General features: G+C 38.5%; 1 protein-coding gene across 1 annotated transcript; it reads left to right on the plus strand.

The window, feature by feature from the left end:
• Nucleotides 1-3,309: 3,309 nt before the first annotated feature.
• LOC139150013 (phospholipase B1, membrane-associated-like) lies at nt 3,310-12,229 on the plus strand. The gene is made up of 14 exons (XM_070722152.1): nt 3,310-3,561; nt 4,682-4,770; nt 5,179-5,239; nt 5,544-5,602; nt 6,533-6,600; nt 6,791-6,834; nt 7,001-7,109; nt 7,938-8,136; nt 8,452-8,540; nt 8,782-8,848; nt 9,071-9,175; nt 9,500-9,595; nt 9,737-9,802; nt 11,693-12,229. Exons 1-14 carry the CDS (start codon nt 3,483-3,485, stop codon nt 11,969-11,971), a joined length of 1,410 nt encoding a protein of 469 aa, XP_070578253.1. The 5' UTR covers nt 3,310-3,482; the 3' UTR covers nt 11,972-12,229.
• The last annotated feature ends 3,816 nt before the right edge of the window (nt 12,230-16,045 follow it).

The raw sequence follows: 16,045 nt of genomic DNA on the forward strand, positions 1-16,045 counted from the left end.
CGAAAAAGACAGAAAGTCGGTTATAGTCTTCTGGCCTCATAAATCCACCGTCCAGAGTGTTCTGTCCTTAATTTTGTCAATGGTTTTCCATGCAGACTTCTTACCGCAATATTCACGCATTGTCAGTGAAAATACTGCTGAAAAGTTGGGCGGGCAGCTTTTAATTACGACTCCTCTTCCCACGTGGTTTAACCCCGTCACTACCGAGCTTTGGGCCATTTCCAATGTTTTCGAGAGGGTGATTGGACATACGTACATACATACATAGATACATAGATATACAATGATACATAGATATTACATAAATACATGCATAGATACATAGATACATACATACATACATACATAGATACATACATACATACATACATACATACATACATACATACATACATACATACATACATACATACATACATACATGGAAATAAAGGTGAATAGATTGAAGCTTCTTCACTTTCACATACTATCGATGACTTAATGGCCAAAAATGTTGTTTTTCCTGCTTCTTTAAATGAGAATGCATAAATGACACAGTACGTAGAAGGAAATCCAATACTATAATAAGTACAAATTAAAATATATGTAATTATTCTGCTCAAGACCGTACCTTCTGTTGTTTGTTACAAGTCCACTGCCAATAGATTCGCATAGCAGAAGCAGAAGAATTGCTATAAAATTAAGACTTCAACGTCGCAGAGAAATAATGTCTTTTGATCAGTGAAAGATATTGATAATTTGCTGAGAAGGATTACATGTATACATTTCGTCACTTTCTGGACGTTTTTTGCCCTCTTGATTCAAGGAAAAATAACTTTCATGCTGTGTCTTGAACAGTCAAGCAGTTAATTGTATTTGCCGACTGTCTGTTGCGAAAGGTGTTCGGAAGACAACCGATAAAAGTTTTTAAAGGAAAACGTTTAAGACGGAATTGTAGTTCGTTATTGTCTTTATCGGATCCCTGTGATTCTCTGACCTTTTGCATCGAGTAAATTTGCTTCCTTGAGAGGACTCCGTCAGCTTGGTGGATCCCCCCTCTCTCTCTCTCTCTCTCTCTCTCTCTCTCTCTCTCTCTCTCTCTCTCTCTCTCTCTCTCTCTCTCTAGGAATTACTTTATTTAAAGAAAACGGCGATTTTTCAACAGAACTAAAATATCTCTACCTTTTCCTGTCGAGAATTTTCTCTGCCAGGATTATCAACTTCTTGCCGATCAACTGCTCCCTTTGAAAATGTCTACTGTTTCTGGTCCTTGACCGTGACAGTCAGCAAAAGTGATTTATTTTTCCTTCTTTCCTTCTTTCTTTTTTATTCCTAACAATGCTGGTTCAGCACTATTGATGCTACACTTATTGTCTTTTGTCACTGGCTGCGTAATACTTCCGTTTTCTTTTTATCATTTTTGGACATGCAAACAGGGATATCAAGGATAACTGTACTGATGACTATGTAACCCAATATTTGCAAAAAGACATGACGCGCAGGTTCTGAATAGACGCGTGCGATGACCACAAAGAAATCCTTTGTTTTGACCTAAGAGGTAATGATCTTCTGAAGGAAGCATGTTGTATATTATTTTGAAAATTTGTCTTATGAGAAAAGAAATGTGGTTATGTCATCTCAATGAGAGCAAACTGTTTTTCCTTATACTGACTTATATTTAGTTTTCACTGAACATTACCTGAATATACTGTGTACACATGTATTATTTGTATCTCGTTGATCCTTACAGTCTCGTGCGATCGATCGTGTGAATACGGGCCAATGCATTATTCACATTATGGCCATGTCTGAGAATGGTGAATGTGTGTGTGTGGGGGGGGGGGGGAAGGAGGGGTTGAAAAGAGTATTATGATAAACTAGGATTAGTGAATCATGTAAAACTCTGGAGAATTCAAACAAATATGCCTTCTGTCTCATCATGACATCATAAGTCGAGCTGTCTCGGCATGTACGTGTCACTTTTTTCAGAAAATGTCTCAAAAACACCCCCGGTTGCTGTACCTTCTGACGTAATTTTAAGGTAGAACGCACCTCGGGGACAGACATTCGGACTCTCAAACTTTTACAATTCTCTTCTGATATTACCACATGTGGGGGTTCATTTTAAAGCTCTTGGTAAAAGAAAACTTTTCACCGGCTCAGTTTTTCAAAATTCGATAATTTTTATTTTTCTCCATAGGGTTAACACAGGGATGGTGGCCATTTTGAATTTCTAATATCGGTAAATTCTGGGTTATTTGTTTCTCTAGGACCGAAATTTGCACGGTGACCCCCTACTTTTATTCTTGATTTTGAAAGAGAATGATTGAAAGATTCTTGAGGAAAGTTAGAGCAAAAGTTTAAGTCTTTCACTTCGAGGTGCATACTACCTTTAATTGAATTTTGTCACATCTCTAAATCACGGTCAGTGTCATTTTCCCCCATTTTCCTATCCTTTTCCAAAATTAGTAGGAACACCGAGTATTCAATTTGTCAACACAGCTTGTACGAGCGTTGTGTCCAACATTGTTGTTGCCAGTAATCTTTTCAGTCGAACACTCTCCGCTGTCTATGGTCCGGACTAGAATAAATTTGTCAACAATAATATATGGCACAGTATACACTATGGGTTTTGTTTTCAGGGAATTTAGGGGAAATGAAAAAGTGACAATATTGACTAAAATTAGAGCCATCAGAGCCATCGTTTTAAGCTGCTAAGTGGCATAAGCTTACGCTCCTTAGTGATATCGTGGGGGAGGAAGCAACTGTACCTGTGACATTTACCATTGCATTGTAAACATCCGCAAGATTTCACATTTTAACTGCTCTTGTTGCATATCATGTTAAGGTCAAAGATTCTTAACAATGTTCCTTGCCAATGAGAGATGGGTCAGTCTATCATATAACGTTATTGTTGTCTTCTCCAAACGTATGATTTGTTACCGGCCACTTTCGATGAAACTCCAATGGCGAAATGGGGGCGGCGGGGGAGGGGCATATTTTGGAAATTAAGCCTTCAAAGCTCTTATGTCTGTTTTTTACCCTCAAACTTACTGCATGTGGTCAAAGTGTAACAGCAAACAGGTTAATATCTCTTTGTGATCTAGTAAGATGGGAATACTGTACCTCTGTGAGAGAATAACATGCCATTAAAACAATGTGTAAAGATACAGCTTTTATGGTTGTAAACTCACGAACAATAACACTGTCCAGTGAACCACCCTGGGGACCTTACGTAACTGATTCGATGTGGTACAAGGTCAACAGCAAAGCGTAATTCAACGCTATACTGCCATGCTACCACATCGGAATGAACCTATGGACGCCACAACTACATACTTCCAAACTGTATTTGCGTAGTTTGTCAGATTACATACACGTGACTGGAAACTTCGCCTCCGTCAGAACACTTTGTACCCAATGTAATGAGCGGCTGGACCGATCCTCATGTCGGAATCACATGACGTGAAACAAACTGTACATTTTTCGACCCAGACGTTACAATGAAGTTTGCCTTGTTTTTCACTCTCCTGTCTATTCAAGTTTTTGTGCTGCCTCTAGCATATGCAGAAACTGTGAAATGTAAGTACATAGCTCCATGCGCATATATTATCCTGATAGCTCATGATATTCATTTATCGGGTATCGTAAACGAGGTAGTTCATTCAGAATAATTAAGTGGGATTGTTCACCCACGTACAGACTTTGGCAATGATAGGACCAATGGCTCGAAAGGAAACGGACATTGCCATAACAGTAGTGCAATGACAAGGGGCATATAACGGTGCTTTTATGAAGCAAAATGTGAATTGTTTTGACAAGGATAACAGAGTGACGATAAAAGGCGAAAATCTTTAAAATTCATTTTCCCGTCTTTATTTTATCATTTTCGTTTTGGATTTGGATTTTTATGAAAATGTTAATTCGTTGTGACTGTCCTTTTTTCAAACTCTCTTGATTGAAAAGATATTTCCAATTACGTTATATGCCCATAATAACAAAAATGTACACATATATGAGAGAGAGAGAGAGAGAGAGAGAGAGAGAGAGAGAGAGAGAGAGAGAGAGAGAGAGAGAGAGAGAGAGAGAGAGAGAGAGAGAGAGAGAGAGAGATTCACATCAAGGAATGCCCTAAAAGGAGAAGATATAAATAGTGTAAATAATTTAGTGTATATCTTTGTCCCAAACTCACGGACATGGTTCCTACCAATTGTATCATTTCCAATATTGATTTTTGTATTGTTTTGCATTGTTCTCTGTTATTGTTACCCTGTTATCTAAATGATAACATCCAATGACATAAGCGTCGCACATTGGCATTATGGTTAACTTTATTGGTAAAATGATTTGTCCAAAGATACATTTAAAAGTCGACTGGGGGATATATGTCATGTTATTAATCGAGTAAACGATTTTCTACTCTGCTTCTGCTCATCACCGTCCTCGAGAGTTACTATTTTGACAACAACCCATGATAAAAATCAACTCTTGCACAGACCAGAATGATATCAGCAACGATTGTCAGTTTCTTGTTATACTAGGGAGGCTAAACTTTGGCATGTGAAAGACCTTGGAAGATCCAATTTATGAAAATCTCAATGCAAGGCATTTGTTTGATTGACGCACTACATGGCGTGCGACTACTTGTTAATTCGACTCAGGTGCATTGGAACTTATTGAATACTTTGTCAATTCATAACAGCTTGGGAGGAGTATGCCGCCAAACTTAAATGGGTCCAAAGACGTGGTTTCAAACATTCGAAGAATGAAAGGGATCCAGCCGACTATGAGGTGAATAATAAATGCCGAAAAATATTCTGAATTGTTTCAAACCTTCTTTTTTGAACTATGATTGTCGATAGTCTGACTTGAATACTTTACAGCAAATGAACATTCCTTAGTTTTCGTTCGCAATAATGAATCTATAAATAGATATGTTTCAATGATTTTGATGTAAGTATGCTGAGAAGTGTGTCACGAGTTGTTTTTGTAAACATGAATTTTGATCACCTGACGGGACCTTGATACGGGGCGGAATCCTTTGGTCCATCTCGAATGTGACATGTACCTATGTATCGACCCACATTTTGTTGGCAGGATGAAATAACGCCCCGTAGTAAATATTAACAAAGCATCTCTCTAAAGCATGTGCTGTTTTGCTTTATCTCCAATCGTTCACATCCTGTGTTTGCGTCAAAGGGGTCGACGAACTATGCGTTTCCTTGCCAAACGCTCGAATCCAGGGGAACGCCTACAACAGGTGGGTCATTATTTAATTCATGAACACGGTTCAATGTAACCGAAATATATATATTTTACACCACAGTCTATGTGTAATTCCAACATGGAATCAACGGTTGTGACATTTAGGACTAAATTTATTAATTCATTAAAGATGCAGCACATTCAAAACTATCGGAGTCTACACAGATATCTTCGACCTCTTACACTATGTAACTAATGATGACGTAGACCACTCTCTCAACAATTTGAATAATTATCAACGAGCAATGACCCGAATGATTGTTGTTAACTTTCTCGTTTCCGTTCTTGCAATCATCTAGTTCACCAACTGAGACCATCTGACGTGAAAGTGGTGGCAGCTTTAGGAGATTCAATTACGGTTTGTCAATCCCTATAATGTCTTGAGTTCTCTTTTAAAGGGAGGATGTCGTAGGAACTGCGCTCAGGGGTCGTATGGCATACGACCAATGCAAATACAGTGCTCAAGGTTCGTTGGCGATTGATGAAAGTTAAAACATGTTTGTCATAATGTACACCGTAAAATTTAAAGAGGTATAATGTTGACTTGATGCATCTAGATACAGCGTACGAAATACATTGTTTGTAAACAAGAAAGTTGCACAGGCGCAGTTCCGACGACCCCCCCCCTATAGGATCGAATGCACATCATGGACAGATATCCGGACACTCAAATTTTTACAATACTTTTCTCATTCTAATGTACCCCTTGTGTGGACCCGTTTTGAAACTCTTGAAATGGATAACATTTCCATCCTCCCATTTTTGTGAAAATCGATGTTTTTCCCCAGAGGGTGAACAGATTTGACAGCCCTCTCGAATTTCCAATATCGTGAAATTTAAGATAATTTGTTTCTCTGGTATGAAAATTTGCACTGTGGGCCCCTGATTTTTATTCTAAATTTTGAAAGAGGAGAGTTGAAAATTTCCTTTAGAAATGTAGTTTAAGCACGTCTAAGTCTTTCACTTTCTGGGTGCATACTATACCGTCAGGACGAGAAATGATTTACCTGACATGGTGAAAAATGGACAGATCACGTGGTACTGTACATCGAACTCATCTGACAGCTATGGCGTTTGTGATAAATTTTGCTGTAATTCCTTTCTCATTTCTTGTCATGTAAGAATTAACAAAACCAGGACATGGCGAACCGTAGTGTATACGATAGCCCGCCCCTATGGTGTAAGTAGGGTAAGAAAGATACACACTGAATACACACTGAAAACAAAACGTCAAGATACCACTCTTGAACTGACAGAAATACTGATTTTGTTTACTCACCGACTAAAGGCTGCCAATGGTTTGGATGCGAAGACAGTGCTGGGCGTTCTCACTCAATATCGTGGCAAATCATGGAGGTTTGTTCAAATTTAGTTCATTTTTTGCGATTACCCAAGAGCTAGAATTTACACTGAAAAACTGCCTTTCCAATTGAACTGCATTGTTCTTAAAGGCAAACGTTTTGATTCAAATGTTCGCAGTTCTCAAAGACATTTAAACTGTGATCTCAATCGTTCCCTTTCATAACATAACATATTTCACTTTCAGCATTGGTGGTGACCAGTCGTATGAGTCTGTACCTACTTTGCCAAGTGAGTATTCTTTTAAACCATCGGTAAAACTGAAGTCTGAAGTAAAATAGTTCCATGTACAACTATGAGATCACCATTCTACTCTGGTTTGCCTTGTCTGACTGTTGTTAACTTCTACGAAAATATCGCCAGCTTCAGCCTATATATTTCAACATATATCTTTCAGATATTCTGCGGAAATACAACCCTGACTTAGTCGGCTATTCCATTGGTGCTGGGAGAGCAAGCAGTGCTGGAGCACGACTTAACGTCGCCGTACCTGGTGGCATTTCCCAGTGAGTTTTGACGGCAACTATCATTTCTGAAGGATATTATAAAGTTCATAAAGCAGAAGCTTGATAGACTTGAAGGGGGTTTTCTTTTAATTCTATAGGAATGGTGACTTTGTTTCCTGTTTATCAAAAGTCTTCCTTGTCATGACATGTTAAGCAAAATATTACCATTTCACTTTGTACAAAACAACGAACGTTTCTACCGAGTGTTATGTCATATGTGAAAACTGGGCTTACAGTATGTGTCCCAACATGTCTACGTTGTTTGGTGTATCTGGTCTCTGGTCAAAACATAAAGCGTAGGCATTGCGGTGCTCCAGGAATTAAGCACATATAAGTCTCTGAAGGCACTTCCACAACATTAGATCTTAATATTATCTCCTATCACAAGGCTATCTTGCACACGAAAACAATAGAAACAATTTGTTATTATTACGCAAGGGTGTTGATTTTTACACCATCCTCTCTGGTGTACTTCGTCATGTCAAAACTTTATAGTATTTATGATATTTTTACGCTTCACGTATTTTCCAGTTATCTTGATGAGCTGTGATTAAGTCAATTAGCGTTGAGAAAGGGATAATATTTATGATGAACAGGAAGGCCATAATCAATGTTACTGTCATGAGCACCTCTAGGGTTGGCAAAACATAAAATTACCCGGTTATCATGTATTGTGTAATTATTTGTATGTGTGGCGTTTAATCAATTACCGCAACCACTAAGGGAAGGTTCAGTTAAACTTTCACGCCTGTCACCGGCATTATTTGACGGACACAGCAACGCAGCACGGCCCAACGCTTGATAAACTTCTCTTGGTCACTACTTCAGAGACATGCCGGACCAAGCCAGAAAACTGGTCGATAAGATGAGAGAGGATCCAAATGTTGACTTTGACAATGACTGGAAAGTAGTGACACTGTTCATAGGCGGCAATGATTTGTGCCGTTGGTGTAACAACGAAGAGAAATTTGCACCGGAGACGTATGCAGACAACATCAGGCAGGCCTTGGATATCTTGCATGCAGAGGTATGCCAATTCCCTGTCGCAATGTATTTACTCTTACCCATCCTCAAAACTCGAACGTACGTTTTGCTGCTGTAGCTGTCCGAGTGCGAGTGATGGGGTTACGAACTGCAGCTATGCTGAGCGCATTAACTGCAAAACGCTGTGTGAACTGCTTGTGAGTAGTCATGGAGTTTTATCCACCAAGTTTTCACTTATCACAGACGTCGTAGAATGTACATGTGCCAATCCTATTGGTAGTTACGCTTCTCAACACCAGTTCCTCCTTTTACTGTCCGATCTTAACACCATCTATATTTTTTTTATTTTGTATTCTAGGTACCGAGGACCTTTGTTAATCTTGTATCGGTTGTAAGGGTGACTCAAATAGCTCGAGTCAGTGAACTGATTTGTGATACCCTGCAAATGTAAGCTACTTTTCTTTCTTTTCTTGGAAAACAAGATTTGTTCACGAATAATTCTTTTATTGCAGATATGTCTGCCATCCACATGAAGCGTCATGTCTACATAACGCTGTTTGTCTTCAACGATTCTTACCATTAATACTGCCACCTGTAGGCGGCGTCCCATTTGTCGTTTGCTTTATTCACTATCACACGTCTACAGCATTCTTTTCACCTATTTATTCTGTAAAATTATCGTTTTCAGGTTTTTATGCGAATGCGGAAGGTTTGGAAATGAAGGAAAACTAGAACCAATCATCGATGAATACCATGTACGTACACCGTAAGAGTGATCCCATGATTTTTGTATATTTGTAGAGGGACTGCGGTTTATTTATATGAATCAAGATGCTTTGCTAATGAATCAGTCCCTGAGATTGCAAACACCCAAAGTTTATGAAATACGCTTCCTTTTTGCTGTCTATCAATTTGTAGAGTGATGATTTGACAAAAGAGCATGCTATATAACGTTTTGCTTTCCAAATTTGCTGCAGCGTGTAACAGATGAGCTGATGACAAGTGGTCGATATGAAACACGGGACGACTTCACGGTGGTTGTACAGCCAGCGTTCAAGCATACAGAGATACCTGAGAAGGAAGTGAGTGACTTTCATGTTCTCTTGCTTGGCAAACCATGCCGTTTTATTGATCTGTTTGGAACGACAAGATTGACTCAACATATCGACCCTTGCCGGATCACGTCTTATGAGTTAGGAATAGTATCTGGTAGTCCAGCATCTAGGTGTGATTTTAGTCTACAAAGCCTCCAAACCAGTGAAGGTTTCGCACAGCCTAAATAACGTTAACCACTGTTAGTTTTCTCAGCAAGTAGAAGCAAGAGGGAAATGGGTCATGGATACATGGCAAGAGTCTTCGAACCATCACATAAAACTGATATGTCGTTCCTTATTTTTCTCTCTCAGGGTGGCAAAATCGACGAATCGTACTTGGCTCCCGACTGCTTCCATTTTAGTGCGAAGGGGCATGCCGCAGCTGCCGAAAGTCTTTGGAATAATATGGTAAGTTCAGTCCGACTTTGTCACTGTGACAGTCTACACAGCATATCTGATTTCACACTCCGATATCCTTACTTTTGCTGCCTTCGAGATGGTATTCTATTCTTGAACTCCATTTTCTTTCTTCTCTGTCTTTCTGTAAAGATCGAACAAGTCGGCAGCAAGAGAGAACGATGGACGCCTGGTGAACCTGTTGAATGTCCGACTGAGGTATGAAGGGCTACGTAGGATTCTGCAGTTTGCATAATAAAGGATGTGAATATATCTTGCAGATAATTTAAATTATTGTGAAAAACAACTACGGTATCATGTGCTCATGTGATCAGTATATTGATAGACATTATGTCCGAAATAAAGTAATATGATGTTAATAATAGAAAAAAGTCATCGTTGATGACACAGTCCCCACGTGTTAATGGATACTTTGATTACAAGTCCTTGGAGAGGATAGAGTCCTGTTCATTAATTAGATCTGTGATTAAAGATGAGTTCCATGGTAGTGAAAACGTAAAACCAATGTGGACTGCCACCCTAATTACATAGGGTCATTAAATAAGTCAATTAGTAATTAATCAATAGGATGTTGCCAAACATTTTTGCATTCTATTATAACACTGACAGATTATCACGTGTACCACATTTCATAAACGATACCGCCAAGTGTCAATGAATTGTATTACAACACTGTGAGATCAACATCTTTACACAGTTTCATCAAATTTGATGAAGTGTTGAAGCAATGTGAGCTCAACATCTGTATCAAGTGTCATGAAATTTGATGGACCATTTCTCGCCATATCAGCCTAATTACGAAAATTTATTCAATATGCAAATCAGCAGTTAATTGACATGATACTACTACATATCTTTGCATGCCATAACACTACTGGAAGATCGACATCTGTAACACATGAATTTGATACAGCATTTCTAGACATATCATACTAATTATGAAAGTTCATTAAATATGCAAATAGCAATTAATTTGAATGACACTGATAAATGTCTTCATTCAAATGTTAAAGCAATGTGAGCTCAACATCTGCACCAAGTTTCATAAAATTTGATGAATAATTTCTTGACATATCAGCCTAATTACGAAATTCATTAAATATGCAAATCAGCAGTTAATTGACATGATACTACTACATATCAATGCATGCCATTACACCACCAAAAGATCAACATCTGTGCCACGTTTCATCAAATTTGATACAACATTTCTAGACATATCACACTAATTACAAAAATTCATCAAATATGCAAATTAGCAATTAATTTACATGACACTGCTTAATGTCTTCACACAGTATTAAAGTACTGCAAGATCAACATCTGTACCATGTTTCATCAAATTTGATGCAGTGGTTCTGGACATAGCCCACTAATTCAGAAAGTTCATTAAATATGCAAATTAGCAATTAATTCGCATGACACCACTAAGTGCCTTTGTAAACTTATATGACACTGTGTGCTAAAGATCTATACCAAGTTTCATCAAATTTGCTGCAGTATTTCTAGACATATCACCCTAATTACAAAATTCATCAAATATGCAAATTAGCAATTAATTGATGCAATACTGACTGTGTGCTATCATAGCTCTGTGTGACGAACATCTTTACAAAGTTTCATCAAATTTAGTGCAGTCGCTTTAGAAATAGAGCTCTTTTTCAAAAAGTCATTGTCAATGACATAGTCCCCGTTTTTTTCAATAAAATGACCGTCACATGGCCATATTTGGTCGGATCGCAGAATAATTTCATTTGCACATGCCTGGCATAAGGAGTAATATTTGTACCAAGATTAAATGAAATTGCTCCAGGCGTCTATGAGATATCTGCCTGAACGGACGGGCGGACGGACGGACGCGAACCAAACCTATAGAACCCCCCACCCCCCCGCGACGGTGTCCGTGGGGACTAAAAACTAAGTGAGATGTTCCTAATGGAAAAAGGAAAATAGGAAAGTCTCTTAAAGCTTGCTAAACACCCGATATGAATAAGCATTCGTAGCTCACCTTAACCGTCGTTTAACATGCTTCTAATAATCCACTATCAGTTCTAACTTTAATGTTACATCTTTCGTTCTAAATTTCAGGAAAACCCGTTCTTCTATACAATGCTGAACAGTCCACCCGGACTTATGCACTCGAAGTCAGGCTACGGCGAGACCAAGGAGCGTACTTGGGACCAAATGATACCCATTTTTAGTTCCAGTTTCAACTCGTCTCGTGAAAGGTGCATGCTGTTGGGAGGGACAATACTTGCTGTTGTCGTTGTCATGGCATGTATTACCACTCTGGCGCTTGTCCGTATTCGCGCCAAACGCAGGTCAAGACTGCATCAGAAAGAGAAGGAACTAATGACTAACTATTGAATTCAACAAATATGTTCTTTCGCCACCGCACATTGAGGGGGCTACGATTACCTTACACTCATCCTTGAATATTGTAGCGAATGGCCCACTTCAAAATTGAATACTCAGATATTTCCCGAAAGAATTGCCTTTTATAACTGGTTTTGCATTTTATTCTAGACTTATATGAAATAGACGTAAGCCTTCAACAATACGAAAAGCAATCCTTGTACTTTCGTCATGGAAACATTTACAACAAAAATAATATATTAACAAGAGAAAAAAAACAGGCTACAGTGTTTCATTTGTATGTTTACGCAGCAAAGTATGCATCTATGTAGACAAAGTATTAACGTACGATTACCATTTCGTTCGAGACAACACCTCAGCATGAAAATGTGTCGCAAGATCATGTCACAAACTTCGCAGTTACAGTATAAATCTTTCCTCTTTTTTGCACGTTACGTCGGCTCGTTAATCTAAATTGAAAAGAAAATCAGACTATGAAATAGGTATCAAACGTTTTATTATTTCATTCCTAAACAACGTTACGGTGCATGATATGTAAATTCATGTTACGTCCGTCTATGTGATATCTATATTATATATATATATATATATATATATTATATATATATATATATATATATTATATATATAATATATATATATATATATATATATATATATATGTATACGTATATCAGTGTTGGAAACTGGCCAAAATATTTGCCAGACATCAGGACTGGTAACTTTCAAAACTTGCCTGTCCTGCCAGAAAGTTGCCTGTCCTGAATTTTTGACAAATCCATTCATTCAAAAAACACCAAACCATTATGTATATAAAGGAAAATGAGGGCAACTCCACACATCGGCTCTACCAAGATTGTTTAGTATTACGATATGGTGAATAAAAGGATCATTGCATTTATTTTGTGTGGAATACATGGCGAGACACCGGTGAATCGATAGTGCTTTGACCCTAGTCATGTGATCTGGGTCCCCGGTAAACCGGTTTGTTGATTGAGTGATTCGTCTTAACAGTGTTTCGGAACCAAAATGGGGTTCCTTCATCAGTCGCTCTCTTGTTTTGTATCCCCTCCGCTTGGTTGTGTGATGAAGTCATCTTCGTCCTCGAGGAGGAGAAGCCAGATTCGTTATTGAGAGAGTTAGCCACTATTGACTGACTCTATAATGAGCGGTCTGGTGTGTGGTGTCATATTATATATATATGACCCAGCATCGACCGGAGTTTCTGGACGCTTATAAGGATTTTTGTTTTAGGGCATATTTTGAGCGTTGCTAGTGCTCGTTATGTTAACAGTAAATGTTGTACTAATCTGACAACGATAACTTGTTTTAGGCATTTAAATCGATTAAGCGAACTTTTGGTTTTATGTCAATTTTTCATGGACTTTGTAATAGATTTCGGGTTGATATTGGTGCCTGCTTTCCGATGTTTGAAAAGCATGTTGTGAAAGGCTGTTTCGAGAAATAAATCTTATTTCTCTGTGTTTAGCCATTCCCAGGTGTCATGGTTTTTCGTTAACAATATTTGCTGTAAACGGCCTTTGAAATCGGTTCGGTCTGAGGAGAGTATTGGTTTATTTAATTCATGCCGCCAACTTTGATTACTTATATGGCAGCTCTCTCAGTTTTTGATTTTCTTTGCCAGATGATGTTTTCTGTATTGCTCAGCAATCTTTTCAGTTTGGTTGATTGTAGTACCAATTCGATTACAGATTGCATCTTGGTTTTATACGATAAGTTGTGGCATAAAATGGAAACAAATTAAAAAAATTCAGTTTCCCCGTTGTTAAACCCGCTATCGTGAAACCTTTTAACTGTTTGAGCGATATGGGCAAAGTGTGTTTGAATTAACTCACCGGACTTTTCGGTTGTCGTTCCGGATATCGACGGAATGCTTACTCCTTCACATGTTGGTCAAAGATTCATAACGAGCTATGATTTTGTAAGAAGGATTTGTTTTAGATGCTCGTTTTATAGACCATGAAGAGTGTCGTTAGAAAACGACTCGAGGGTTGATCCCAGAAGTAAGCTCAGCTGCAGTGATTTTCAGTTCACTCTCCTGTGTTAATAGAGTCCTCCCTTATGTGCTTAGTTTAAGCGAGCAGGCCGTAGATACGGAGACATCGCTATCTGAGCTCGTCTTAGACTGGTTTGATGAGACTTTGAGCTTGTTCTATTTTTAGCAAGGCAGGAAGTGATTACTGGCTTGAGTATATTTACATTACGTCAACGTCAAAGTGGACCGTTATCTGATAGGTTAATTGGTTTCAGGTACTAAACTTTGATGAAGTTTATTTTGTCCCAATGGTTTCCGTGTAAGAGCCAAGGTTAAAATAAGTATATATTTTGTACACAAAGATAATGGTTGAAATGATCCATGTTTTTGCTGGTTTTTTACTGCGTTACCTATGAGGTAGTCGATGGATACCCCGGAGGGTATTCTCGTGTTTGCTAGCCCTCGACTTAGATGACACATGGTCTTTCCATAAAATGGAGTATCCGTGCTTGTAAAGTGACCTAAGAAAGCACAGATATAACGTGTGAGATTTACTAGTATGAGCGACCTCTGTTTACCCGTGTTTATATGTCCAGCTTGCATTGCGTTCCGGCGTCACACAGTTGCACAGTTTCAGTAGCATAAGCGCGTTGAAGTTGGACGTATTGGTATACTACATTTCGTTTATTTTACACAACATCAAGAAGCAGCTGATCGATGAGATTACTGGGTATGCCGTATGGGCTATTATCGAGAGCCCGACACACGGACGTGGAAGTACAATTTTCCTCCCGTCCGACTGAAAAGTTACCCGTCTCGGACGGGAGGACGGGCGGTAGTTTCCAACGCTGTTAATATATATATATATATATATATATATATATATATATATATATATATATATATATATATATATATATATATATATATATATATATATATATGACACTGTTGAGGTCGAGGGGAATTTTGTGGTCTCCGATGAGATGCAAAGTTATAGTTTCGAGATAGCAGACTACTACAGAAGATGCAGTACTATTCCACTCTTCAAAACCAGTACTATAAACTTACTCCGATCCGGTTGAACAAATGTCACCTTTAAGCTTACGTTTCGCCTGTATCTAATTCTCGATTCAAGTATCGCCACTTCTCTATGCGACAATCCTTTACCTTTGATTAAAAATGCGAAAACCAGAAAAAGTTTTCAGCCCATTCTGTCCTGTTTTTCGCAGTTTTTTTCGCGCAACTTCGGCATCACAGAAGTAGAAATTAAAAGTTTGGTTTTGGTCACATCCGAGTATAGTTGTGGCGAGGCACTCACGCCCGAGTTTGGCACAGGTGTTCAAACTGCATAGTACAAACTCTACACTTTTCTGTTAAATGAGGGGATGTCAAAATTCTGCATTTTTAGCCAAATGCTTATGTCAAAAGCCTAAGCTAAAGTCTTTAACAAAATCATAGGTCAAAAGTAGGCCTACTTGATGGCCCTATAGTGTAGGCTCTAACAGTAGGCTATAGTTGTGCGAGAGTCAAAAAGGGTGTCAAAATCTGCACTTTCTCAACATTTCGTGGGTCAAGAGGTGAAAAAAAGGTCAAAATCGTGGTACATATGTGTATTATATCCTTGCTGAGGTAGTGCCCTCTCCTCGCAGAGGGAGAGGGCGGGCGTAAGCTGAACACAAACCTATAGGACTATAGGCCTAAGGGATGAACCAAAGTGGAACTTTCGTAGAAACCAGAGGTACATAAAGATGGTGTTTGGGATCTTTTCGCCTGCATCGATCCAGCTTAAAAGTCATTCGCAAAAATTAGTATTCAAGGTTTGCGGCTTAGTCTGTTCATTTTACTATTTCCTTAAACTCAGGGCTGGTCTTAGTGATGAAAAATGTTGACCTGAATATTGTAAATGTGTTTAGGCCTATATCCATACAACATTAAAAAGTCAGCAATTAAAAAGCCTATCCTTGTCACCAAGAGACTATCATCATACGTGTTATTAAGCTTGGACCTATTTGTTTTAAATATAGGGCCAAAGTCCCTGAAGCTACTATAGACATGGATACAAAATT

Source organism: Ptychodera flava, chromosome 14 (assembly GCF_041260155.1).
Source record: "Ptychodera flava strain L36383 chromosome 14, AS_Pfla_20210202, whole genome shotgun sequence".
NCBI classification, from domain to species: Eukaryota; Metazoa; Hemichordata; class Enteropneusta; family Ptychoderidae; genus Ptychodera; species Ptychodera flava.